General features: G+C 53.7%; 5 protein-coding genes across 7 annotated transcripts in view; 3 read left to right on the forward strand and 2 right to left on the reverse strand.

Moving 5' to 3' along the window:
• Positions 1-28: 28 nt before the first annotated feature.
• On the forward strand, positions 29-5,626 carry BECN1 (beclin 1). Of its 2 annotated transcripts, XM_048927114.1 has the most exons (11): positions 29-230; positions 303-367; positions 437-495; positions 882-972; positions 1,300-1,436; positions 1,862-2,056; positions 2,264-2,410; positions 2,878-3,027; positions 3,120-3,180; positions 3,666-3,808; positions 4,155-5,626. In XM_048927114.1, exons 1-11 carry the CDS (start codon positions 104-106, stop codon positions 4,321-4,323), a joined length of 1,344 nt encoding a protein of 447 aa, XP_048783071.1. In that variant the 5' UTR covers positions 29-103; the 3' UTR covers positions 4,324-5,626. The 2 variants fall into 2 exon arrangements, with proteins under 2 accessions (XP_048783071.1, XP_048783072.1); XM_048927115.1 differs by lacking the exon at positions 2,264-2,410.
• Positions 5,627-5,631: 5 nt separating this feature from the next.
• Positions 5,632-9,074, reverse strand: CNTD1 (cyclin N-terminal domain containing 1). Its single transcript, XM_048927133.1, has 6 exons — positions 8,628-9,074; positions 8,422-8,497; positions 8,056-8,224; positions 7,427-7,589; positions 6,812-6,956; positions 5,632-6,432 (listed from the first exon to the last, which is right to left on the reverse strand). The coding sequence occupies exons 1-6, from the start codon at positions 8,797-8,799 to the stop codon at positions 6,234-6,236; spliced, it is 924 nt and encodes a 307-aa protein (XP_048783090.1). The 5' UTR covers positions 8,800-9,074; the 3' UTR covers positions 5,632-6,233.
• A 48-nt stretch (positions 9,075-9,122) lies between these two features.
• On the forward strand, positions 9,123-9,795 carry LOC125684722 (cytochrome c oxidase assembly factor 3 homolog, mitochondrial). The gene is made up of 2 exons (XM_048927132.1): positions 9,123-9,411; positions 9,482-9,795. Exons 1-2 carry the CDS (start codon positions 9,210-9,212, stop codon positions 9,592-9,594), a joined length of 315 nt encoding a protein of 104 aa, XP_048783089.1. The 5' UTR covers positions 9,123-9,209; the 3' UTR covers positions 9,595-9,795.
• Positions 9,796-9,950: 155 nt separating this feature from the next.
• On the reverse strand, positions 9,951-21,328 carry WNK4 (WNK lysine deficient protein kinase 4). 2 transcript variants are annotated; one of them, XM_048927100.1, is made up of 20 exons: positions 20,806-21,328; positions 16,370-16,542; positions 15,806-16,026; positions 15,506-15,729; positions 15,073-15,161; positions 14,700-14,919; positions 14,300-14,624; positions 14,011-14,141; positions 13,870-13,937; positions 13,642-13,783; positions 13,456-13,572; positions 13,227-13,382; positions 12,918-12,972; positions 12,700-12,819; positions 12,022-12,560; positions 11,713-11,809; positions 11,221-11,626; positions 10,880-11,082; positions 10,673-10,770; positions 9,951-10,596 (listed from the first exon to the last, which is right to left on the reverse strand). In XM_048927100.1, the coding sequence occupies exons 1-20, from the start codon at positions 21,226-21,228 to the stop codon at positions 10,594-10,596; spliced, it is 3,810 nt and encodes a 1,269-aa protein (XP_048783057.1). In that variant the 5' UTR covers positions 21,229-21,328; the 3' UTR covers positions 9,951-10,593. The 2 variants fall into 2 exon arrangements, with proteins under 2 accessions (XP_048783057.1, XP_048783056.1); XM_048927099.1 differs by having other exon boundaries at positions 12,918-12,975.
• Positions 14,309-22,555, forward strand: part of EZH1 (enhancer of zeste 1 polycomb repressive complex 2 subunit) — a 32,947-nt gene continuing 24,700 nt past the window's right edge. Inside the window, exon 1 of the mRNA XM_048927109.1 lies at positions 14,309-14,312. The gene's annotated coding sequence lies outside the window, so the exon portion shown is untranslated. The remainder of the gene's footprint in view (positions 14,313-22,555) is intronic.

Consider the following 22,555-nt stretch of genomic DNA (forward strand, 5'->3'; position numbering starts at 1 on the left):
TCGGGGCTTCCACACGCCTGCTAGGACCTTGCCGGGCTGTGCGTCACGTCCGGCGGAGACGATGGCGGTGGTGCGGACTAGGGGCTGAGCGGAGCGGAACGGCATGGAGGGCGGGCGGGCGCCCGCCTGCACCACGCAGGTCAGCTTCGTGTGCCAGCGCTGCAGCCAGCCGCTGAAGCTCGATACCTCCTTCAAGATCCTCGACCGGCTCACCATCCAGGAGCTCACCGGTACCGGCACAGCGCGGGGGGTGGGACGGGCCGGCTGGGCAGCGCCGGGCGCTGACAGCTTTTCTCCCGTAGCGCCGCTGCTGACCGCTGCGCCTGCCCGGCCCGGGGATGCGCAGGAGGAGAGCGCCCTGAGCGAGGTACGAGGAGGGAACGGGCGGGACGCGGCCGCACCGCGGACCCGGTAACGGCGGTGCCTTTCCCTGCAGGAGGCCTTCGCGGAGGGCCGGCAGGACGGCGTCTCCAGGAGGTTCATCCCGCCAGCCAGGTACGCGGCCAGGGCAGAGCTGGTGGACGCGCCGCGCCGTGCCTGCCTTGGGCCGGGGGGCGGGCAGCGCTGTGGGAGGGGTGCTGTGTGCCTCGGATCGCGCGGAGACTTCTGAAGCCTGCTTCTGGAAGTGTTTTCCGTGGGCTCTGAAACGCACTCAGGAACAGCCCTTTAAAGCCCCGTAAATATACTGAGGACACTTAATTAGTTGTGGGTTAACACAAAACAGGCTTGGTAGAGCTCCTTTGACTCCTGTCCCCTCAGCCGTTTTTCTGGTGTGTTGTCTGTGTTATTCCTTCCTGAGAACTGCCCTAGATCTAAGTCTCGTGCACAGCCTGGTTCCCTTAAGCCCTCTGCATTCAATTCTCGGTAAAATTCTTTCCAAGAATGATGTCAACAGAAAGCGCCAACAGCTTCACGCTGATTGGAGAGGCATCAGATGGAGGCACGATGGAAAACCTCAGCAGAAGACTGAAGGCAAGTTGTACTCGAGCTGGTAAACTTGGGTACTTTAGACTTGATGACCTCAGAGGTCTTTTTCTCCCTAAATATTCTATGACTCCATGACTATAGCATTAGTTTTTCTAGACAGTGTGAAGGGGTTGAAGTGCAAAGTTTGTCATGGCATTGGCCTTCAAATATTTTTGAGAATGAATAGTTAAGTAAGCATAACTGGCTTATTTTTAATCAAGACTTAATCTCTTAAAATACTCTGTCAGATGAAGAGCCACAAGCCCATCTGCTGGGAAGCAACTGGCAGCTGTCTGCAGCTTTGCTTGAACTAATGGTGAATTTCTCCTCCAGGTTACCGGTGATCTCTTTGATATCATGTCTGGGCAGACGGATGTGGATCACCCCCTGTGTGAGGAGTGCACAGATACTCTGCTAGACCAGCTAGACACACAGCTTAATATCACAGAGAATGAATGCCAGAACTACAAGTGAGTAATATGGAATTGGTCAGGAAATCAGTTGGCTTAGTTGGAAGCTAGGGAAAAATAGGCTTATCTTGCTTTCCATAGCCAGCAATGGAAGCTCTGGACTTTAGCACTTTGACTGAGATTAAGCGCTTACTTCTGAGGATCTCAAACTGAAGTCTGTGCACTCACTGGAGTGACAGACCCCACCTGCCCAAGGTGCCAGGTGGGAGCACTCACTGTGAGATCCACATACTTTGCAGTTGTTCACAGGCAGCAGCAGGTCCTCCATCACCACCTTGTTCCACTGATACAGCCGATGCACTTGTAAGATTGGAGTTTGTGATTGTACTTCTACTCGCGTGCAGGGCCTGTCATAGAACTACAAAGTATTGGCAGAGGGCCTTTTCAGGGTCTCCATTCTGATAACCATGTAACTGTCCTACCAGGAGATGTCTGGAGATACTGGAAAAAATGAATGAGGATGATAAGGAGAAACTGCAGACAGAACTGAAAGAACTTGCACTGGAAGAAGAGCAACTGATTCAGGAGCTAGAAGATGTTGAGAAGAACCGCAAGGTTGTGGCTGAAGACTTTGAAAGAGTCAGGGCAGAGGCGGAGCGACTGGAGCAGGAAGAAGCTCAGTGAGTGAACTGCAACTGCAGTTGCTGGCAGATAAATGAAATTATAAAGTATGGAAACCTATGACTAATGCCCAAATGCACAAAGCTTGTTCTTGGCAAAACTGAAGCTGGACACGCCAAAATAATTCTAGCATATCATGTGAGCGCTTACATTCTTTCCTGTAAGAGCCTTGTACCTAGCATTTCTTGTCTTGATTTTATTTGAAGGTATCAGAAAGAATACTGTGAATTTAAGAGACAACAACTGGAGCTAGATGATGAGCTGAAAAGTGTGGAGAACCAAATGCGTTATGCTCAGATGCAACTGGATAAATTAAAGAAAACTAATGTGTTCAATGCAACTTTCCACATCTGGTAACGTAGACACTGGAATATTGCTTCAGTTTGCTAAGATTCTGCAATATAGAACCATTTAAATAAAACTGCTTTTGACAGAAGAGGTGCTAGTCAAGTTGTGCTGCAGAAAATGGACCCATCTCCCACTAGTGGCATCTCAGAGATTTGCTGCAGTTTGCAGATGTGTGTGAGGAGCCTGCAAAATGGCTCTGCTAACCATGTTAACCAGCAGGCAGCTGTTGTGCTGGCCAAATTTCTGTCAGGCTTCAGAGAGCACGCAGCTTGTTTTTGTTTTCCCAAAGGAACTTCATAGAAAGCAAAACATTGTTGATATTTATATATACTTTCAAATCAGGGTCCTCAAACCTTCATTCTGTGTGACTGGTAGCGTGTTCTGTAGCTGTTTGTAGGTTGCCCTTGTTTGGTTAGCATGCTAAAAGCTGTTCCTGCCCCAGTGCACTTATTTATAATTCCTCTTATCACAGGCACAGTGGTCAGTTTGGCACAATAAATAACTTCAGACTTGGCCGTCTCCCCAGTGTTCCTGTAGAATGGAATGAGATCAATGCAGCCTGGGGGCAGACTGTGCTGTTACTGCATGCCCTTGCTAACAAAATGGGCCTGAAGTTTCAAAGGTATATGCAATATAATTTGCATTTCACATTTCACTTACAACCTGGATAAAGACTTTTAGACTCACCTGCCCGTGAACTGCATGTCCTTTCAGATACCGCCTTGTACCGTATGGCAACCACTCGTATTTAGAGTCCCTCACAGACAAATCGAAGGTAAGTAATTCTGCACGAGTCGCAGAAAATAGACCTGGAACATCTCAGATCCCTGCGCATACTGAAGGACACAGAAGACCAAGTCTGCTCTTGAGAGTACACCTTTATGAATTTATAGCATAGGAGAGCTGGCTACCCTGCTTTCAACACGTAGTGTTTCACTCCATGTCATATCAAGCCACTGACTCTGCCATCCAGGAGCATTAAAAAAGGCCGGACTCTTGCATTCACAGAGCAGCTGGTCAGAGGAAGTTAATTTGATTTGGGAAGATTGTTGGTGATAAGGAACTCAAGTCTTCTCTCGATAACCACTAACATTCACGTAGCACGCTTAGCATGAGACAAACTGCAGCTGTTACATGCTACGAACTACTGTAGTAAGCATCCTAAATTTAAGCCTCACACAGACTAAAGATTTGTAATGACAGCATCTAAAGTGAAAGCTTAAGGTGCCTGAATTTTTTTTTTAATTTTTTTTCCCCCAGGAGCTACCCTTGTATTGTTCTGGAGGCCTAAGGTTCTTCTGGGACAATAAATTTGACCATGCGATGGTGGCTTTCTTGGACTGTGTGCAGCAGTTTAAAGAGGAAGTGGAAAAAGGTGAAACTCGGTTTTGTTTGCCTTATAGGTAAGTGTTGCCAAATAACATCAAATTACCACATTGTATGGTGTCCCACTCAGCACTGTTAGCTGACCTCTGGACCTGTCCACAGCACTGCTTGCTTTGCAGTCCTGTCTTTTGGAGATCATTTCATGTTCTTTGTAGCATGCAGGATTATCACCCTTGCTATAAGTCTGAGATTTAAGGCTAGTTCCTCAAGTGAGGAAGTCTGAGGCTTGCTGCATTTTTTTTTTAAAAACAAAATATTATAACGTACTAAGAATGTGAGTATCAGATTTAAAGATCAGAACTTAACACTACATTGAAATTAAATGCTTGCTCTAGTAACTTCTTAATAATCTTTGTGATACAGGATGGACGTGGAGAAAGGAAAGATTGAAGATACAGGTGGCAGCGGTGGTTCTTACTCTATTAAAACACAATTCAACTCTGAGGAGCAATGGACAAAAGCACTAAAATTCATGCTAACTAACCTGAAGTGGGGTCTTGCCTGGGTCTCATCCCAATTCTATAACAAATAACCATGTCAAGGCAACTGTAAAGCATCTGCATTTTATTGGAGAAACTCAAATTAAGAAGTCTCTGAATACTAACCAGTACAAAATGTTTACAATACCAAAAATTCACAAGACACTTTATTTAAAAAATAAAAAAAAACGTTATTGCAAGTAGTATGTAGAAAAGCAATAGGTAAAATTATATAATTGAGCTGAACTGAATTTGAAAAAAAATCAGCTACTGAATAGACATTAAACTGGCATTTTGGATGTTTATAGATATGTATATAAGTTACTGTCAAACTTCAAAATGCCAGCGAGTTTGATACTACTGTTACAGCTTAACAAAACAGGGGTTAGAAAAATGAAATGTTTCTAACAGGGACTACTGTGGAAAAACGCATGGAAGGTCTGTTTGGTCACTGAAGAAGTACAGCTTAAAATAAATATTTTCTAAGTCATATCTACATTTTTTTGCCACCGAACTTTACAAGGGTTTGAAACTGCAAAATACCGTTACTACAGTGATATCACTTATTTGTAATACTTGCTGTAGCGTGTTACTGCACAGAGGTGCACTGAGTAACACCAAAGATAAAACAGCCCGTTCTACCCTGAGATTGCTTTCATCTAACACTAGTCACAGCCTAAGCATCCCTCAGCACTTATGCAGCTATGCTGAACAGGCACCTGCTGCCTTGACAACTGCACTCAGCTTTCAAAACAGGTGAGAGTTTTTCTTTCCACAACACTGCTCAGCTAGCTGGCTTGCTGAAGGCAAGAGCAAACAAGCCTCTGACCACTGGCAAAGGGAAAACTGACAAGCAGCCTGGCTGCAGCAAGCTGTCTGAAACAAGTTAGTTTTTGAACCAGCAGCACAGTACAGCCCGGTTTGTAATAACTGAGCTTGTGAACTTGTAGCAATACTGATGACCAAGCTGAATAACATTCACATTAATGCTTTTTCAAATTAAGACTCCTTACAGTTTTCAAACAAAACGTATTCAGTAAGTTAAATGTAGCTCTTAAAATAAAGCTTTTGGAGCTGAAAAAGGTGTTCTAAACACTGCTTTGTTCCTGTGTACCTGTCTTCACAGCGCGAGCGCATAGCCTGGAAGAACAAGCTTTTCTAAATTAAACATAGCAAATGAAGTATTACAGAACAGACATGGTATTCAAAATCAAAAGAAAATCAATTTGGGTGCCCTGTGTAGTATCACAGGAGGTGAAATACCATCAAAAGAGTAACTTTGCTACTAACAAACTAACTAATAGATACAGAGGATAGCTGTATATAAAAGGCATAATTCTAGTCTTTGGCATTTTTCTTCTACCTCCTGTGGGGCTGTTTTGGAGTGATGCTGCCAATAACGTGTTTCAGTACTGCATATGAAAACTCCGAGATACTTTGTGAAGTAATGCCAGTAATACAGTTTAAATGTTCCACAACCTTAGGGGAAAAAAAAAAAAAAAGAAAAAGAAAAAAAAAAAACCACTTATTTACAGTACCTAAAATACATTAATTTACAGAGCTTCTTCTTAGCCCTACCCATATCTAAGAAGAATAATAATGCTCCACAAACCCAAGTCATGTTTTTGACTTAAGTCAAAACCTTTCTGTATGTCAGAGCAAGGGGTGGGTTTTTTTGTTCTTGTTTGTTTGTTTTTTAAATGAATTGCCTCTACTAAAGAAATAAAATGAAAAAGCTGCTTTCTGCAATGCACTGCTTATTATTCAGTAGCAGCTTGGGCAGAAAATTGTCCGGTTGTCAATGAAACTGACTCACTGAGTTCGAGCTGTACAAAAGCTGAGGCAGGAGGATAAGCTGATGGTAACACCAGCACAAGCCTTGCTGCTGAACTGCCTTTGTGCCCTCTGACCTAACTTAAAAAACCATGCACACTTCCTGCGAATAAACCAAAGGATGTCACTTTCACTCCCAGTAGTCTACCAAGCTCTGTCTGTTCTTAAACATATAAATAACCTTCACTTTTTTCCCCACACGTAGAGGTAATGTGTTTGGAAATGACTGTACCTTCTTCCAGTGCTCAGGGTTTAGCACGAAAGCACTTGTGCTGATGATTCCAACTGCCAAGAGCATTAAATCTTCCTTTACTATCAAGAACTTTGCTCTGCACAAGTAAAAGCATGTAACGGTGTAAAACGATGCTAGTTCAAGAACACTGGAAATCTTTGTACAGCCTGCAGACAGTTTAGCTTGTATAGTCAGTCCAAATAAAGCTTGATACTATTAACGTTAATTAACAGTACTGAAGCTGGATTTTTAATATGAAGTTAAACACTTCCCTAGCTTGCCCTTAAAGCAAAGGGCAAAGTGGTGAAGCATGTTGTTTTGAACTGGTATATTATGCTTCATCAACAATATTGAAAGCTTCCCAAATTAAGATACTTAAAAACAGATGTCAGAAAAGAAGACAAGAAAAAAACCCAGCATAATGAGAATTATAGTAGTATGCTTTTGTAAGGTTTTAATTAATGTAAGCCACTTACATCTGCAGTTCACTTGGTGTCAAATTCTCAATGGCAATACTCAGTAAAGTGTCATAGATGGTATCTCTTTTAAGATAGAAGAAGTCTAGTAGTTGTATGCACATCTGATGCAGCGGTTTTGCAGGAAGTAAGCAGCCATTATGTCCTGATGTAGAGATCATACACAATTACCCAAACATTTAGGATCAACAAACTGAGTTAGAAAGAAGCATTAGTTACTGCAAGTGAAGAATACAGATGTTTTGTGACAACTGCCCCTTGTTTCTGAATGCCACAAGGCCCTCTCAATCTCAGTGCCATTACACTCCTGAAATTCAGGTTGTCAGACCTGGGCAAAGTAAATGGTAAGTCATTTTAGAAAATGTGTTCTTGTACTAAGTTTAGTGAATTTAAAGCAACCTTTTATTGAATGGGACAGGACTGGCTGTCAGACAACACCCTGCAGATTCTACTATAGACAAATTCTCATCTGAAAGGTCAAGTCTGAGAAGTTTCACATGCCTTCATAGTAAGAAAAGATATGTAACATGGGACATTTCGTTTCAGATAGCTATACTGCAGTAATAGCTCTGTTGCTCTTAAAATTCCTTACCATTCTCTTAATAATGCTCTTACCTAAAACCTCTAGAAGCAGTTCAATGTAAGCCAGTGGAGTCGACACATTGATCTGGAACTGCAGAGTTTCCAAAACAGCAAGCTCTGACTCAAGCAACTCTTGTTTAGTGTATGAGTATTTTAAGGATTGCAGAAATTTTACAGCTGTGTCACTGTTAACTGCCTAAGAGGAAAAAAAACCCACACTATTGTGTCCTCATTGCTTTACTCCTCCCGTTGAGTTTAAGCACAAACCATTGTGGTGTTGATACTGCATGCTCCCACAGCTGCCCAACATGCCTTTTAAACTGGCATGAGAAATACAGCTCAGAATTTTCCCTTAGGTTCTCTATACCCGCACACAGTCGCCAGACAAGCTCTTTGTAGCTCTCTGTGTTCTGACAGCCACAGGCTGGGATTTCCAGCTGCCTGTACTTTCTTCCTGACCTGTACTGGGAACATTTCCTGACACATTTTTACAAGATGAGTTACAATTAATCTGCCTGAAATGCAAGAGACTGGGGCCTCATTTTGCTATCCTTTGTGTTGCTATCACTGCTGATTTTCAGAGAGAAAATGTATTACTTAGAGAGGTTATATACTTTTCTACAATACTGAAAATGTAGCTGGAAAAGGCTCATATAGGTTACATTATAGTGTAAGGAAAGTTTGCTCGCAAGCTGAATGCACGACACCAGCCGTAGGACAAATGTGTCATAGATCTGTTCTTGCAGAGAGTTCTGGCTTCTGCCTTCTTCACCGCCTGTGACGTTCTGTCGGGGGGACGTACAGATTTGTTCTACTTGCTTGATCATAAACCTACAAGAAACGTTTCTAGTAAGGAAAAATGAAGACAAGCAGTTCTGTATGTACACAGTACATGTATAGCTATAGATCTAAATTATCATTCAAGAGACGAAGCTCCAGATACAAAAAACATATAGTTTGAGTGACCAGCAAAGGGTATGCATGGTGTCAATTGCATTAGAGATGAGAAGTGCTCAGCATTTTCTTACCTTTCAAGTAGCTCTACTGCTTGATACCTTGCTGGTTGGTCCAGGTGCCATTTTTCAGACAGAAGGAATATAAATTCTGGAAGAAACAAAAAACAAAACAAAAAAAAAAAAAAAAACCACCTAATTGCAGCAAACTTCAGCCAGCAGACACAGCTGTACAGCAGTCCAGTGATGCAGGAGCCAGTGGTGGCTGTGCAGGACCTCACCCACAGCGCGTGCCTCCCTGAAGCAGCCCACAGGGCCGGGCAGCATGCTGAGGTGCTGCTCATTCTCCATGGCCAGGTGGATCAGTGTGTCCTCGATAATCTCAGGAGCAACTTCACCAAAGAGCGGATCTGGGCTGGAGAATCTGGATGATACTGGCACCCGGGACAGCATTTAGCAATTTGCATCTGAAACTTCGAGGGCTGTAGTAATGGCAGTAACCCTTCACAACTACCAATGCCAAAAGCCACACAAAACCAGGCAGAGGCAGCCCTTACGGCCTGGGAAGACCGGCCGGAAAGTGGAAGACCCACCCGCAGCCTCCGGAAGGAGCCCCGGGGCGCGCGGCGCAGACGCAGCCCTACCGGCACAGCGCGTCCCGCCTTAGCACGTGCGTACGGTTCCTGCCTGAGGGAGCGTCCCCACCAATCAGAACGCGCCCTCTACGGCCCTCCACGTTCCGGCGCCAGCCAATCACTCGACGCTCCGCCTCAGGCCGCTGGTGTTCCCGCGCTCCTTCCCGATTGGCCCGCTTCCCGGACGGGTGTGGCGTCACTGCGCTACCGGAAGTCGCGGTAGGGAAGATGGCGGCGCCGAGGGAGCCTGTCGGGGAGGCGGCGTTTGCGCGGCGCATTGACCCGGAGCGGGAGCCGGGGCTGAGCCCTGAGCAGCGCCGCTTCATGGCGCAGGTGGAGCGCGCCCAGCGCCAGCGCGCCTTGCAGCGCCAGCTCCGCAGCCGCAACGTGTTGCTGGCCCTCGGCATCGGCGTGGTCACCGCGGGCATCTGTATCCTGCAGGCGGAGGGCGGGCTTTATGGGCTGCGGAGGGCTGTTGTGTTCCTTAACCCCTTCCGCAGACGGGTATACCTTCTACTCCGTGTCGCAGGAGCAGTTTCTGGACGAGCTGGAGCAGGAGGCGGAGGCGGCGCGGGCACGGGCCTGGGAGCGGCAGAAGAGTGCTGCGAGCTGAGCCCGGCCTGGCCCGGCGACGGCCTCGAGGAGACCAGAGTCGCGTGGGGCCTGCGTGGCAGTGCTACTCGTTACAGTGTCAGGACACCCTGCAGGCAGGGCCTTTTGTCCCAGAGCACAGTGGGGTCCTGGCTAGGGACATGTTCTCAGAATGGGATCGGGCTCTTGCTGCCTTTGCGCAATAAACATGTCTAGAGCCTGGGTTGATGCTTGCTGCTACGTCACCTGGTGACCAGAATTCCACTTGGGGTCTCACAGCCCCTGGACACCTGCAGATGTAGGGGGATTCTCCATTTTTTGTTTTTATCATCTGACTCAAATTTGCATGAACCCCAACTGCATAGACAGAGACAGACATGCTTGGTATTTAATCTGTATTTATGAAAACACTTTCTAGACTTCAGTTTGTAACAAAATGCACTGGGCTGTCATTTTTTAGGGGGCTGAGGGTGGCATCATCTTGCTCTGGAGCCAGCTTTGGTCCTGGCAGCTTGCAAGAGGAAAGTGGCACTTTGAGCCATGGACAGCAGCTGGGGAGCCGGAGGTGAAGCTGTGAGGTGGCCCTGGGTTGTGCACGTGGACTGAAGGATGGATGCAGGACAGCGCGGTGGCAGGGGTGAAGTGGATGCAAGGGGTGTTCAGTTCTGCTCTTGGAGCCAGGAGCAAAGTGCAGCACAGTGATGCCATGAGCAGTGTCAGCACTCATCCCTCCTGCTTCTGGGGCCAAGCTCAAGCAAATGGCTGTGTGCCACTGGGATGAGACAGGGCTGGGGCACACAGGAAAGAGCATATCGGACAAGTGTGGGGACAGCCCTCTGTCTGGTGCAGAAGCAGCAGGTGCCAACAGTGAAGTCTTGATAGGGTGCAGAAAGGCAAAGGGCCAGGCTTCCCGAGGTGAGTGCCCACCATCATTCTAGATGGTGCAGAGGCTCTCTCACCCCCTGCGGGGGCAGCAGGCACACTGTTGAGGTAGCTCATGAAGTAACTCCTGGCCAGCTGGCTACTGTGGGAGAGAGGTGCTGATGAGCTGGGGCAGGCTGGGAGTGCCGCAGGGCTGTTACCAACCCCTTACCCCTTACCATCCAGCTGAAATCATCTGCAAATGTCACGCCCTTGCTCAGCCGCTGCTCCTGGGAGCCAGTGCTGCTGCCACTCAGTGAATTCCGGCGCATGATTCCTGCTGGGACAGTTCAGTCCTGAGTGGGTGCACTGAGCTGTGCCTCACACAGGCTCAGCCTTGGGAGCCCCATCCTAGCTGGGAGTTGCAGGTATCACTGGGGCTGTACCTGGGGGCTGCGCCAACTCCAGGCGCTGCAAGCTGTTGCGGCGGGAGGGGTTGAAACTGCCCTTGGAGAGGCGGCGCTGGCGGCTGGAGAGCATGGCAGCAGGGGAGACGATGCCCAGCGGGGGCTGCTTCCCCATCCGCAGGTACAGTTCCTCAATCTCCTTCTTCTGGGTGCTTTGCAGCAGCTGTACTTCAGCCAAGTGCCTTGGGAAAGAGAATGGGAGCTGAGCCTCATGTACATACGGTGACCTGCAAAAGGGCATCGTCCTTCTGCCTTAATGAGCACAGCTCCCCACCCCTGGTGTGCACAGGAAGCCACGAGCTCACTATGGGGCTGCTCACTTTTGGCGCAGGGTCTGCAGCTCCTCCCAGATCTCCTCGTCCTCGCTCTCACTGTCATCGCTGCTCACATAGGACAAGCTGCGGGACTGGCTCAGCCATACCTGGCTCAGCACCGTCTGCGGAGCACTCTCCTCCCCAGGGCCCTCCCGGTCACTCTCTGCCGGCACTGCTGTCCCCTCCTCAGCTACTGCCTCCTCCTCAGGGTTCTGCACTGCCATCTCCAGCTCTGAGTCAGAGTTGCTGCTCGTGCTGCTCCCTGTGCCAGAGGTGGTGGGCAGCAGAGAGCTGCTCACCGCCAACTCTGTGCCGTGCTGCTTGCTCTCACTGCTGCCCAGCACTGGGGATGTGACAGCTGGCTCCTTGGATGGTGTCACCTGGAAGCGGCCCAGGATCTGGGGCTTGGCTTCTGGGGGGAATCCATGGGGCCTGGGGTGAGTGGGACGCCAGGGATGCTGCAGTGCCCCTGTGGGCACAGTCCTTTCCCCACCTCACCTTCATTGATGGGTGACAGCCGGGCCTTGGGCACACTGGATGCTGGCGACTCTGAGACGATGAGTGGGTGATCGGGCTTGAGGGAGACAAACGGCACCTGCAGGCACCCGTATGCTGTCACTATACCACTACAGTACCTCTGCTTTTGCTCCCACAACTGTGACCTTTGGCCTGCTCAGCCCTCCCAGCTCCTCAGGGCTGTCTCTGTGCTGGAGCATCTCCGTGCTGCAGGGCTCTGTGTCCCATCACCAACCCAGCACACAAGCATTAAGGCCCACGTCAAACGGCTCCACAGAGCCCCACACTCACTGTGCTGCCCTCCGGGCTCCCTGGCATGACTGTGCTTGGCATCGTCAAGGGACCTCCGGTGGGGCACAGAGGAACTGCAGTCGGAGGAGAGAATGGCACGGGCCCCTCCATAGCAGGGACGTCAGCCCCCAGAGGCCCGCTGCAAGACAGGGAGGATTTTGCCATACTGGCAGGGTCAGGGTAAACGAAGCGTGGGGGCCCAAGGACGAGATTCTGTGGCCGAGGCAGCAGCGGGGGGTAGAGGTGCCCACCTGAGCTGGCAATGGAGGAGACAGCAGGCAGTAGCGTGTGGGCCACGCTCATCACTGCCAGGGAAAAGACATTGGCCAAGGACAGGAGGGGGGTGGTTGGGGACCAGGGTGTGCTGGTCACGGGGGGGCTCATGGGACTCCTGGGTCCACTGGGGATGGGGGATGAGGGGACTGGCAGAGCAGGGGGAACAGACATTCCTGAAGAGCCTGGGGGTGTCTGTAGGAGCACCGGTGATGCTGTCATCCAGGATGGAGATGATGAGATGAGAGGCCAGGGCTGCGCCGAGCCTGCAGGAAAGAGAAGCATCAGGAGCAGGGAGCAGCCCCAAGCACTGTGCCACTGCAAGTCTGGCAAAGGTGCTGCAGCTGGCAGGGCTATGGCTGGGAGTCCTGGGTAGAGAAAGTGCTGCCCTGCCAGGCCTAGTACCTGCAGGGGAGCCCGGCAGTGGCTCTGCAGGGCTGGAGAGGTCATTCTCCAATGGGGAGCTGCTCGGCGCTGGCAGGGTGGGTGACTGGAGCGAGGTGCTGGGGCTGGTGCAGCCCAGGTCTGTGGCACAAGGGCACACTTAGCCCATCTAGGCCTCCCAGAACCCTCCTGGCTCAGCCGGGGGTGCAGGAAGAGCTCACACAGAGGTGAGGACGTACCACTGAGTGAGGAGGAGGAGATGGAGTGTGAGAGCTCCTGCAGCTGCAGCTCTGCCTGCTGGGGAAAGAGAAGCTGAGCTCAGTGCTGGAACAAGCTGAACCAAAGCATGACCGATCCCCAACCCATCTCCACTGCAAGCAGGGACAAGAGCCTCAGTTCTGTCATGCAGACAGCACCATGACCCGGAGCTGCAGGGCTGCTCTTGCTGGGGCTGGAAAGATTCAGCACCCGCAGCGTCTGCTCCAGCACCAGCCAACCCCCAGCCACACTAGGGGTCCCAGCGTGGGGGGCTGGGACCAGGCACTCACAGGATGGCCGGTGACACACACAGCCTCGGGGCTCTCGGGTGGCTCGGATGCGCTTTGCCCGTCCTTGCGCAGCAGAGTCTCCACACGGTGGATGATGTCCTGAATGCGGTGGATGAAGCTGTCCTGCTCCGACTTGAGAATGAACTCATTGTGGACCTGGTGGGGCAGTGTGGTGATGCTCAGAACCACGGCTGCCCTTTCCCCACCCTTATCCAAGTCCTGCACTCACCATGACAGCTGCGATTTCCTCTGGGTTGTCCCCATCCAGGTCGAACTTGAATGTCACCATCTTGTTGTTGTAGGTCTGCAGCTGGCACTCCACCACCCGATCGTTCTTGTCGGAGATCTGCATGCAGCATGGAGGGCTCAGCAGAGGCAGCAGGGATGCATTTCACCCTGACACAACGGCACTTACATTGGTGATGCGCAGCCGGGACCGGGCTCTGCGTCGCTGCAGCCTCCCCACTGCCCGCTTGGCTGGCAGCTTGCTGCTCTGCTCACCAGCAGAGAGCCCCTCACAGCCGTCGCTCATGCCCGATGCCACATCCGAGGCATAGCTGCATGACACCCCGTACATGAGTGTGGCTGTCCCCACCTGCAGCCCCCTTCCTAGACAGCTCCAGCCCAGGATCCCAGTGCTTACCTGTCCACTGGAGAAGAGAAGCCGCTGGCTGTGGGCAGGCGCTCAGAGGGTAGCTGCACTGCAATGCTCTGTGGGGAGGGGATACTGTGAACCAGTGCCACCACCGCTGCTACCCCAACCCTCCCAGCCTCATGGGCTCACCGTGGGGAAGCAACGTGTGGAGCGGGTGGGTGGGGGGCTAGTGGGAGTCCCCATTGAAGCACTGCGATGAGACACGTCTGGGGAGTCGAGAAAGCCAGAGGAGCTCAAGTAGCCATCTGTTTCGCAGTCAGCTGCAAACAAGTGCACATGTGAGCATGGCCAGCTGTGCTTACTAAAGGGGAACCCCAGCTCTCAGTTCCCCTTTAGTAAACACAGCCTTGGGGTGCGATGCACAGGTGTGGCTGGAGGAGCGGGAGAGCCCCATGTCTGCTTCCCTGTGCCTACATACAGGTGGCCGAGGAGTAGCTCGTGTGCCGGTACACGAAGTGCTGGTCAGCCTCAGGTTCCTCAGGCTCTGGTGGGAAGGTGCTGCTGAAAACAGAGTCCCTGGAGCCGGTGGTGGCTGGGGCAGGTGCAGGGATGCCTGGTGCCAGTGGGGACTTGAGGTCCTCCAACAGCTGCAGGACGCCCGGCGCCTGCCCCAGCTCAGCCTGTGGCACCACATCCTGCGCACGCTTCAGTTTCTCCCGCTTGCGCTTGATGGCGACCACGCGGTCCCGCACCGCCTTCGCCACCAGCTTGTAGTCAGCCTCACAGACAAAGCCCAGGACGACCTGCACAGGAGTGGAGCTGTATCGGTCTGCAGGGATCCCCACAGTGTCCCATCCCCTCCACCCTGCAGCACCCACCATTTCCTGAGCCACCTCCTCTGCCACATCCTTGTAGAGCTCGAAGAGAAACTCGATGGCATTGTTGTCCTTGTACTTGCCATGCAGCTTCTTTGTGTCATCCATCCGCAGCCACAGCTTGAGCCCTGACTTAATGCCATCATCCTCCTCAGCCAGCTCCACATGCACCCCTGTGTCCTCCTGGAAGAAGGAGTGCTCCAGCAGGTCCTGGATGGTGTATCTGGAGGAAAGCGCTGCTCAGTGTGGGCTCACAGCACATTGCTCTGGGTGGCAGCAAGGGATAGGACAGAGGGACTGTGTGTGGGTGCACTCAGGGGTGCAGACACTCAGGGCAGGGTTCTGCAGCACCGTGTCCTCTCCCAGTCTCTCACACCTTTCGTCCTTATCCATGCGAATGCAGCCCTCGATGATCTCCTTCAACTCAGGCACCTTCACCTTGTAGAAGCTGCTGGGCTTCAGGCCCTGGGCAGGAGGAGACAGCACCCATCAGGAAACCTCCGGGCTGCAGCTGCAGGGTGCCGTGGTGACCCTAAGACAGTGCCCTGTGGGGCCAGACCCTGCTTGACAGCTGGATCCAGCACTGGGCCTCCAGTCCAGAAGGCAGGAGCTGGCTGGGTCTGGCCGGGGCAGCCACGATGCCCTGGGGACAGAGCAGCCAAGCAGCTCCGTTCCACCCTATGAGTGCACGGGGTGAGGCACATGGGCGTCTCTACCCTCTGCTGGCTCTGGCAAAGTTTGCAGAGCTGAGCACCCTCTCACCTCCCAGCCTAATTTTAGCTTCTTGCATAACCTGCCAAGTGGAGTACCTCAGGAGCAGCAAGGTCCAGCAGCTCCCACCACACTGCCCCTTCCTCCAGCCCTGAGGCACTCACTGAGGTGACCTTGCGGTAGATCTGGGCAGCGTTCTGGCACTCCGAGTAGGGGTACTCCGAGGTGGCCATCTCCAGCATGCACATCCCGAAAGCGTACACATCCACCGCTTCATCGTACTTCTCCTCATACATCTCCGGAGCCATGAATTCAGGGGTTCCTGGGGGCACATAGCATGGCTCAGCAATGAGCCTGTTCCCACATGTGCCTCCACGTCCCCCAGGCCCCCATCCCACCTATCACACTCTTGGCGAAGGAGGCACGCTTGAGCGTGGCCAGCCCCAGGTCCCCGATCTTGACGGAGCCGGTGGGGCCGGTGATGAAGATGTTGTCGCACTTGAGGTCACGGTGGATGATGGGGGGTGAGCGAGTGTGCAGGAAGTGCAGCCCTTTGAGAATCTGACGGCTCCAGCGCTGCAGTACTTTCAGCTTCATCTCCTTGAACCGCTTCAGATAGCTGCGAGGGGACAGGGCTGGCACCAGAGCACTCCACAGGCACTGATGCAGCGCCATGCCCCATGCCTGACCACAATCCCACCACCACCACTGAGCTGTAAAGGGCATGCAGCAGCCGGGGGCTCCCTGTGCCCCCTCCCCAGGCAAGTTCTGCAAAGGCAACACAGAAAACGCTGCCAAATCTGAGCCAAGCTGCCGGTGCCAGGAGTGCAGTGGGAGCCAGGGGTGAGCACTGCCATGTGACTCCCTGGGGCCCCCCAGCCCATGTGCTGGCCATCACTCCAAGCAGAGCCCTCCCCCACCTCTCTTTCCCTGCACGCTCCAATCCAGCAGCCCCCACTCACGTCTTAAGGGTGCCAGATGTCATTAGCTCAGTGACCAGCACAATGCAGATCTGCCCTTTGACAGATGACTTCCAGGAGTCGTAGAAGCGAACAATGTTGGGATGCTGCAGCCCCTTCAGCATCTCCACCTCCTCACTGAAGCGCTGCCGCTCTGTCTTGGACAGCTTCCGTGTCTGTGGAGGCAGTGGGTAGTGAGATGGGGCATGGGGCTGTGAGGCTGCCACATCCCACCCCCCTCCCTGCGCTCAGCCTAACGCATGGCTCGATGGAGCCGCTTGCCTTGCCCGTTAGGCTGGGGAGGGATGGCTGAAGATCCCCCTGTGCAGAGTTGCCCATGTGAAACCCACCCTGCCCAGCCCCGCAGCCATTGCACTTGGCTCCCCTATGGTGCCCACTACCAGAATGGGCATTGCAAGCCCCACACTGCCAAGTGCTCAACCCGTTAGTCTGCCTCGTGCAGACCCATCTGCCCCTATCCGGGGCAGCTCCTGCCTCCACTGCACACAGCAGCTTCAGGCATTGGGCACCTTCATGGCAGGGAGCCGGCCCTCTTCAATGAGGCCTTTGTTGGGGAAAGCAGGCGTGGGAGGCTCCAGCCCAGGTTTTTCCATGTTCCTCCAGCTAGAGTTAATTAAAGTGGAAGCCAAAGAGCACTGACACAGGCACTGAGCAGGGCTGCAGGGAGGACGCAGCCCTCTACAGCAGAACGGGGGATGAAGGAGGAGCAAGATCTTGCCTCTCACCCTGCACCCCACAGCACCGCCCTGGTGCAACGACTCAGCATAGAGCCAAAGGGACTGAGGAGCACAGATCCCAGGAGCTGGCACAGAGTCCCAAGAGCCCAGGTAGCTGCAGTGCCAACAGTGTTTATGAGGTGCCCCCATTGCCGGGTGCTGCCCGCCCCATGCACGGTTCCTTGGCTGGCAGCCACCATCCAACAGCCAAGGCAGCTTTTGTAATATTTTCATTGCATCATAACTGGCCCCACGGCTGGGCTGGAGCTGCTTCATAATCCCCTCTCTTCTTTAATACATGCTCAGGGACCCAGCTCAGCCCAGAGGAGAACTTGAGCCTTGCTACAGTGGATGAATGGGATCTTTCATAGCCAGAGAGGAAAACAGTGCCCAAGGCCCCCGAGCCGACCAGCACACACTCTGCCCCCCCAGCCCACCACCATCCAACTGGAGAGCTGCAAGGAGCTCAGGGGCTCAGCTGCACCCCATGGAGCTGCAGGGCAAGGGGCAGCCGTGCAGGCTGTGGCCAGGACTCAAGGACTGTCACTGTGGCTCCCTGAGTCCGATGAGGGGGGACCAAGATGGCATGCAGACATGTCCCACAGAGAGCCTGAAGCAAGGCTCAAGGGAGCCCCACTCTTTCCTCAAGCCTGTGATGGATTCGTCCTCAGCACCATTCCAAAGAGGGAACCAGGCACCCCAAGGGCTCTGCCCTGCCCTGCCATGCACGGGGAGCAGTGCCCAGCACGGTCCCTGCCACACAGGAGCCACTCAGACTGGGATTGCAGTGCAGGGCAGCACACAGTGTACAGCTGGGGCTGCCAGCGGAGCTGTCGGCCTGGGACATAGTGTTCTTTCCTAGCAGACACCTCCTGATGAGGAAGAGGAGGACGCTGGGGGTGGCAGTGGAGTGCTGGGGAAACGGTCCTGCCCTGTCCCAGGGCCAGGAGATGGCTGTTAGCATGCCCAACAGGGCTAACTGCAGAGCTGGGGCCAGATGGAGGTGAGGAGGAAGGTGCAGAGGTTCACTGAAGTGTAAGGCAATGCCCAGCTGGAGCAGTGCCCATGGCACTCCTGTGCTGCTCACCTCAGCCAGAGGGTCCCAGCAGCATCAATCAGTGAAAGACCACATTGGGCAGAGCTCAGAGTCACATCCAGGAAGGGGGGCACCCAGGGATATCTGCAGAGGTGCTCAGTGGGAATGGTTCAGGTGCTGGGCACTCAAAGCCCTGAAGACGCAGCCCCTGCATCCACACAGGAATCCAAGAGCACCCCCTTCTTCTCCCAGTGATCCTGCACGAGCACAAGCACCTGCTCCATTCCCAAACCCCTAGATCCCCGTCAAGCAACCCCCACTCAGCTCTCAGCCTCCCACCAGCATAGGATCCAGGGCAGATTTCTGGTGGCATGGCAGCACCAACCACACGGGGCGGCTCCTGCAACCCTCCAGAAGGGTCCCCACTGAAAAACTATGCATTGGCAACATATTTACAGCTAATCCCACTCTGGGCCTCTGGTTTCCTCCCTGTTTCCTCCTTTTCCCCAACCCTCAGCATCTAACAGAAATAGTCTCAAATCTAAAGCTGGAAAGCATAAACAGGTCACGGCGGGTCTGTGGGATGCAGGGACAGACAGCACTGCACAGGCTGTGGGCAGCGGGGACAAAGAGGTCCCCAGGGGGTCTTACAGGAAGGCAGAGAAAAGGCACTGGGCAACCTGGCGGTGAGGCAGGGCTGGGACAAGAGCCGGGATTTGGGTCTGGGAGGCACCACGGTGGCTGGATGAGGCTCCTGGGACCGGAACTGCATTCAGGGCTGAGGTTAGGTGTTCATTTATATTTTAAAGGCAATAAAAGGAGAATTGTTAAAGACAAGGGACAAAGCTATTTTTAAAAGGGCAGAACCACAACCATTTTTATTTGCGGTTCCAAATCCTGTATTTGTGTCACAGTGTCTGATTCTTTGCACGATTGCTGAAAAAAAACAAGCTTTGACAGCTTATGTGCTGCCAGACTTTCATTGGATGTCCACTTGGGGACGAGATACACTGAATAAAGAGCAGAGGGGGCCGCTTTGGAGCTGTCTTTGCTCCAGCCAGAGGGTGTTGCTCTCATCCCCAGGGACCTGAATGTCACTGGCACACAGTGCCAGCCCAGCTGCAAGCAGAACTCAGAATACAGGCAGAGCCCCTGCTGCAGGGCAGGTGCTGGGGACTGCAGTCCAATCCCCACAGACACCCTGGTTAGGGACGCTGGGCACGCAAGGGGACACAGCCCAGCACAGAGCACTCAAGTACCAAGCTGTGCTGTTAGCTCCGGGATCTGGCATGGCTGTGACTGCGGCACAGTGGGGCACACAGGCTGGGCATGCAGGGTCATGAGGCAGCCAGGTGGGATGCGCAGGGCATGAGTGGCTCTTCTGGAGGAAGTCACTTCCACCAGAGACGCTGCCCTCACCAGCACAGAGCTGTGGCTTCTGGCACTGCAGGGCACACCCAGGAGCTCAGAGGTCCTACAAGGGAATGCGGGCATAGCAAAAGAGGAGTGCTGAGTGACTCTGGGCTCTCTGAAGCAGTCGCCCCATCTCACAATACTGAGGAGAACCACATCCTCCTCTCACAGGCTGTAGTCACCCCTCCAAAGTCATGCACCATTATCTAAAGGATCTCTTCTTGCATTACTGGGCTTCAGCCATCCCATGCGGCCGCACCAAGGCTTTAGGAACAAGACAACAAACTTGCAAGACATGTTTTTCTCTGTAAACAAGGACTTGGACCTTCCGGCTGCAGCAGCCACCCCCGGGGCAAGAATCTGTTGGAGACTTTGGACTTCACCAAAGCCCCTCCCTGGGGGCTGCAAGGAGAAATCTGGAGCCCCACTACCGGGCTCTGCTCGCGCAGCCTTACTGCCACAGGCAGGATTGCTCCCAGCATGTGCAGAAGGGGAGGAGGCATCACAGGAGCAGTACCTCTACCACTGTCCTCAGCTGCCTAGCATCGTATCCTGCTGTTGGGGAGCAGTGGGGGAGGAGATCGGGAAGCTGAGACACATGGGAAGCCATAGGTCCAGATGCTGTTAGCAGACAGCACCTGGAAGCATCATAGAAACCACATGTGGGTGGCCCACATGCACCACTTCAACCAAGGACAAGCAGCTGACAAGCAGTAAGGACATGCTGTACCCCGAACCTTTTCGCACCCAGCCCCCGGCTACCTGGAGCACGTGCCCCAGAGCATTCTGAGAGCTATCGAAGCACACCTCCAAGCCAGCTCCGGCACTGAGACAGCTCCCCTACGGTCTGCCCTTCCAAAGGGCGATCTGTGAGCTAATGAACACCCAAAAAGCAGTGGGGTGCAGCACAGATTTTCCCCCAAGCAGGGCTGGCGCTGCGGGCAGGGGCTGCAGGCACTCCATGAGCGTTCTGACTGCTCTGTAGCTCAGGCAGTGACACAGCAACGGGAAAACAGCGTGCGACGGTGGGAGGGCCGATGAGCACGGAGCCGAGTCCCGGGGCAGCGATAGCGCACGAGGAGTCCAAACCTCCCCCACGTTTCTGGCCCCACTGCTGCAGCAAAGAGTGCTGAGTGCGTTGCGGAGGCACCGGGGGTCCCTGCCTCCCTGAGTCCCCCTACCCGGGCTGTGCCATTCCAAGCTGTGCCGTGCCGTGCCGTGCCGTGCCGCAGGTGCGCACCCTGCCCTCGTACCTGCAGCTCGCACCACGCCACCTCCACTGTTGTCTCCGTGTCCAGCCCCTTGTAGACGGTTTTGAAGGAGCCCCGGCCAATCTCGATGTCGAACTTGAGGAATCGGCCGTCGGGAGAAGTGGCCACGGCGCGCGTCTCCACCTCCTCGCTCTCCGTCTCCTCCGGCTCACGGTGAGCCGCGGTGCCCGGCGGCGGCGGTGACCCCACGCTCGGCCCCGGGTAGCCCAGCAGCTCCAGTTCCACCGAACTCCGCCGGTTGAAGCGGGAGGAAGCGCGGCGGGAGTCTCGTCCCGAGGGCCTCCGGCCGCGGTTACGGTGCGGTGCCCTACCGGGGAGCCCCGGCTCCACCGCGGAGCCGCCGCCTGCCCGCTCCGCCTCGGGCTGGGACATGGTTCCAGCGGCGGCGAGTTCGACGGTCAGCATCGACTCCCGCAGCTTCGCACCCCGCACCGCCGCCCTGCAAACAGGAGCGCCCCGAGCCCCGGCACGGGCCCCGGCACCGGCGTGGCCACGCCCAGCGGCACCGGACCCTCCCCGGCACGGCGCCGCCTCCGCGAGGCCACCGCCCCCCAGACCCCGCTGCTCAGGCGGCTCCGGCACCAGGAAGGGCACCGGGGTGGGCATTGGCAGCGTCAAGGGAACCGGAGCGAGCGCTGGCGTAGGCACGGGGCCAAGCATCAGAGAGAGCACCGGGACGCTCACCTGGATGTGCGCTGTGCGCCGAGAGGCATCAGGTCCTGGGATGGGCACCAGGCACCAGAACGGACAGCGGAGCGAGCAGTGGGACGGGCACCGCGCACCGCCAGCCCCAGGAGCTCCCTCGGACAGTGCCCACCTCGACCCCAAACCCCGTGTCTGGGCAGGGCTGGGGTGATCCCACCCTCCCTCGCTCCAGCAGCGATGGGTCCACGCAGGGTCGCCATGAGCAAACCGGGCCAGATGATGCAGGGCCAAATCGGACTGTGGGGAAGTGTTTGCTTCAGCCGCTCTCAGAGCTGTAGCTGTGAAGTTTCAGAGCAGTGCCTGTGTCTGAAGCTTCTCCCGTCCTGGGCACTGCCGTGCTATTGAATCCCGCACTCCGAGATAGCCGTTGCTCTGAGGGTTTACTACTGGGTGCGCTCCTGAAATGAGGGTCACACAAATATAAAATATGCATGTGTCCTTCAGCTGCACGCTCACTAGGAGCCTGCACAAAAGCTTGTTGTCTCTACAGTGTAAATGATGAGGTTGTTCTACCCTGTAAAGTTGTTTACACAAAATACAAAGCAATCGATTCTTGCGTTAATTTCTTTTCCCTAAGGTCAGATTGTTTCTACTCAGCAATACAGGAAACATTAAGGGGAGGACTGAAATGTTAACACAGCCATGTCCTTTGCGCAGATTTAAAGTGCAAACATGGTGCATCAAACACGGTGCACGCAGGATCCAGCTGCTCTCACCCACAGCCACGCAAATCCCCCAGTCCAGCTGGATGCATGGAGAAGCATCTATTGAAATGTTTCCATAGAAGTCCTGGGCAGGCTGCACAGCCCACTGCTCACAGGCAGACCTCTGTACCTGCACAGTGCCCCGTCCACTCAGCCCTGTTCACCTAGGAAGAGGACTGGATGAAATCTCCAGGAAGGGAAAATTGGTCTGCATCTCCACACGCTTGCAGAACACTCTTGCAGTACAGGCTGGCAGAAAGCAGTGATTGCACTCTGATCCAGCCTTGCACTCAAGAGTGTATCCAGGGCCCCTTTCTGGGAGA

This window comes from Lagopus muta, chromosome 25 (genome assembly GCF_023343835.1).
Source record: "Lagopus muta isolate bLagMut1 chromosome 25, bLagMut1 primary, whole genome shotgun sequence".
Classification (NCBI taxonomy): Eukaryota; Metazoa; Chordata; class Aves; order Galliformes; family Phasianidae; genus Lagopus; species Lagopus muta.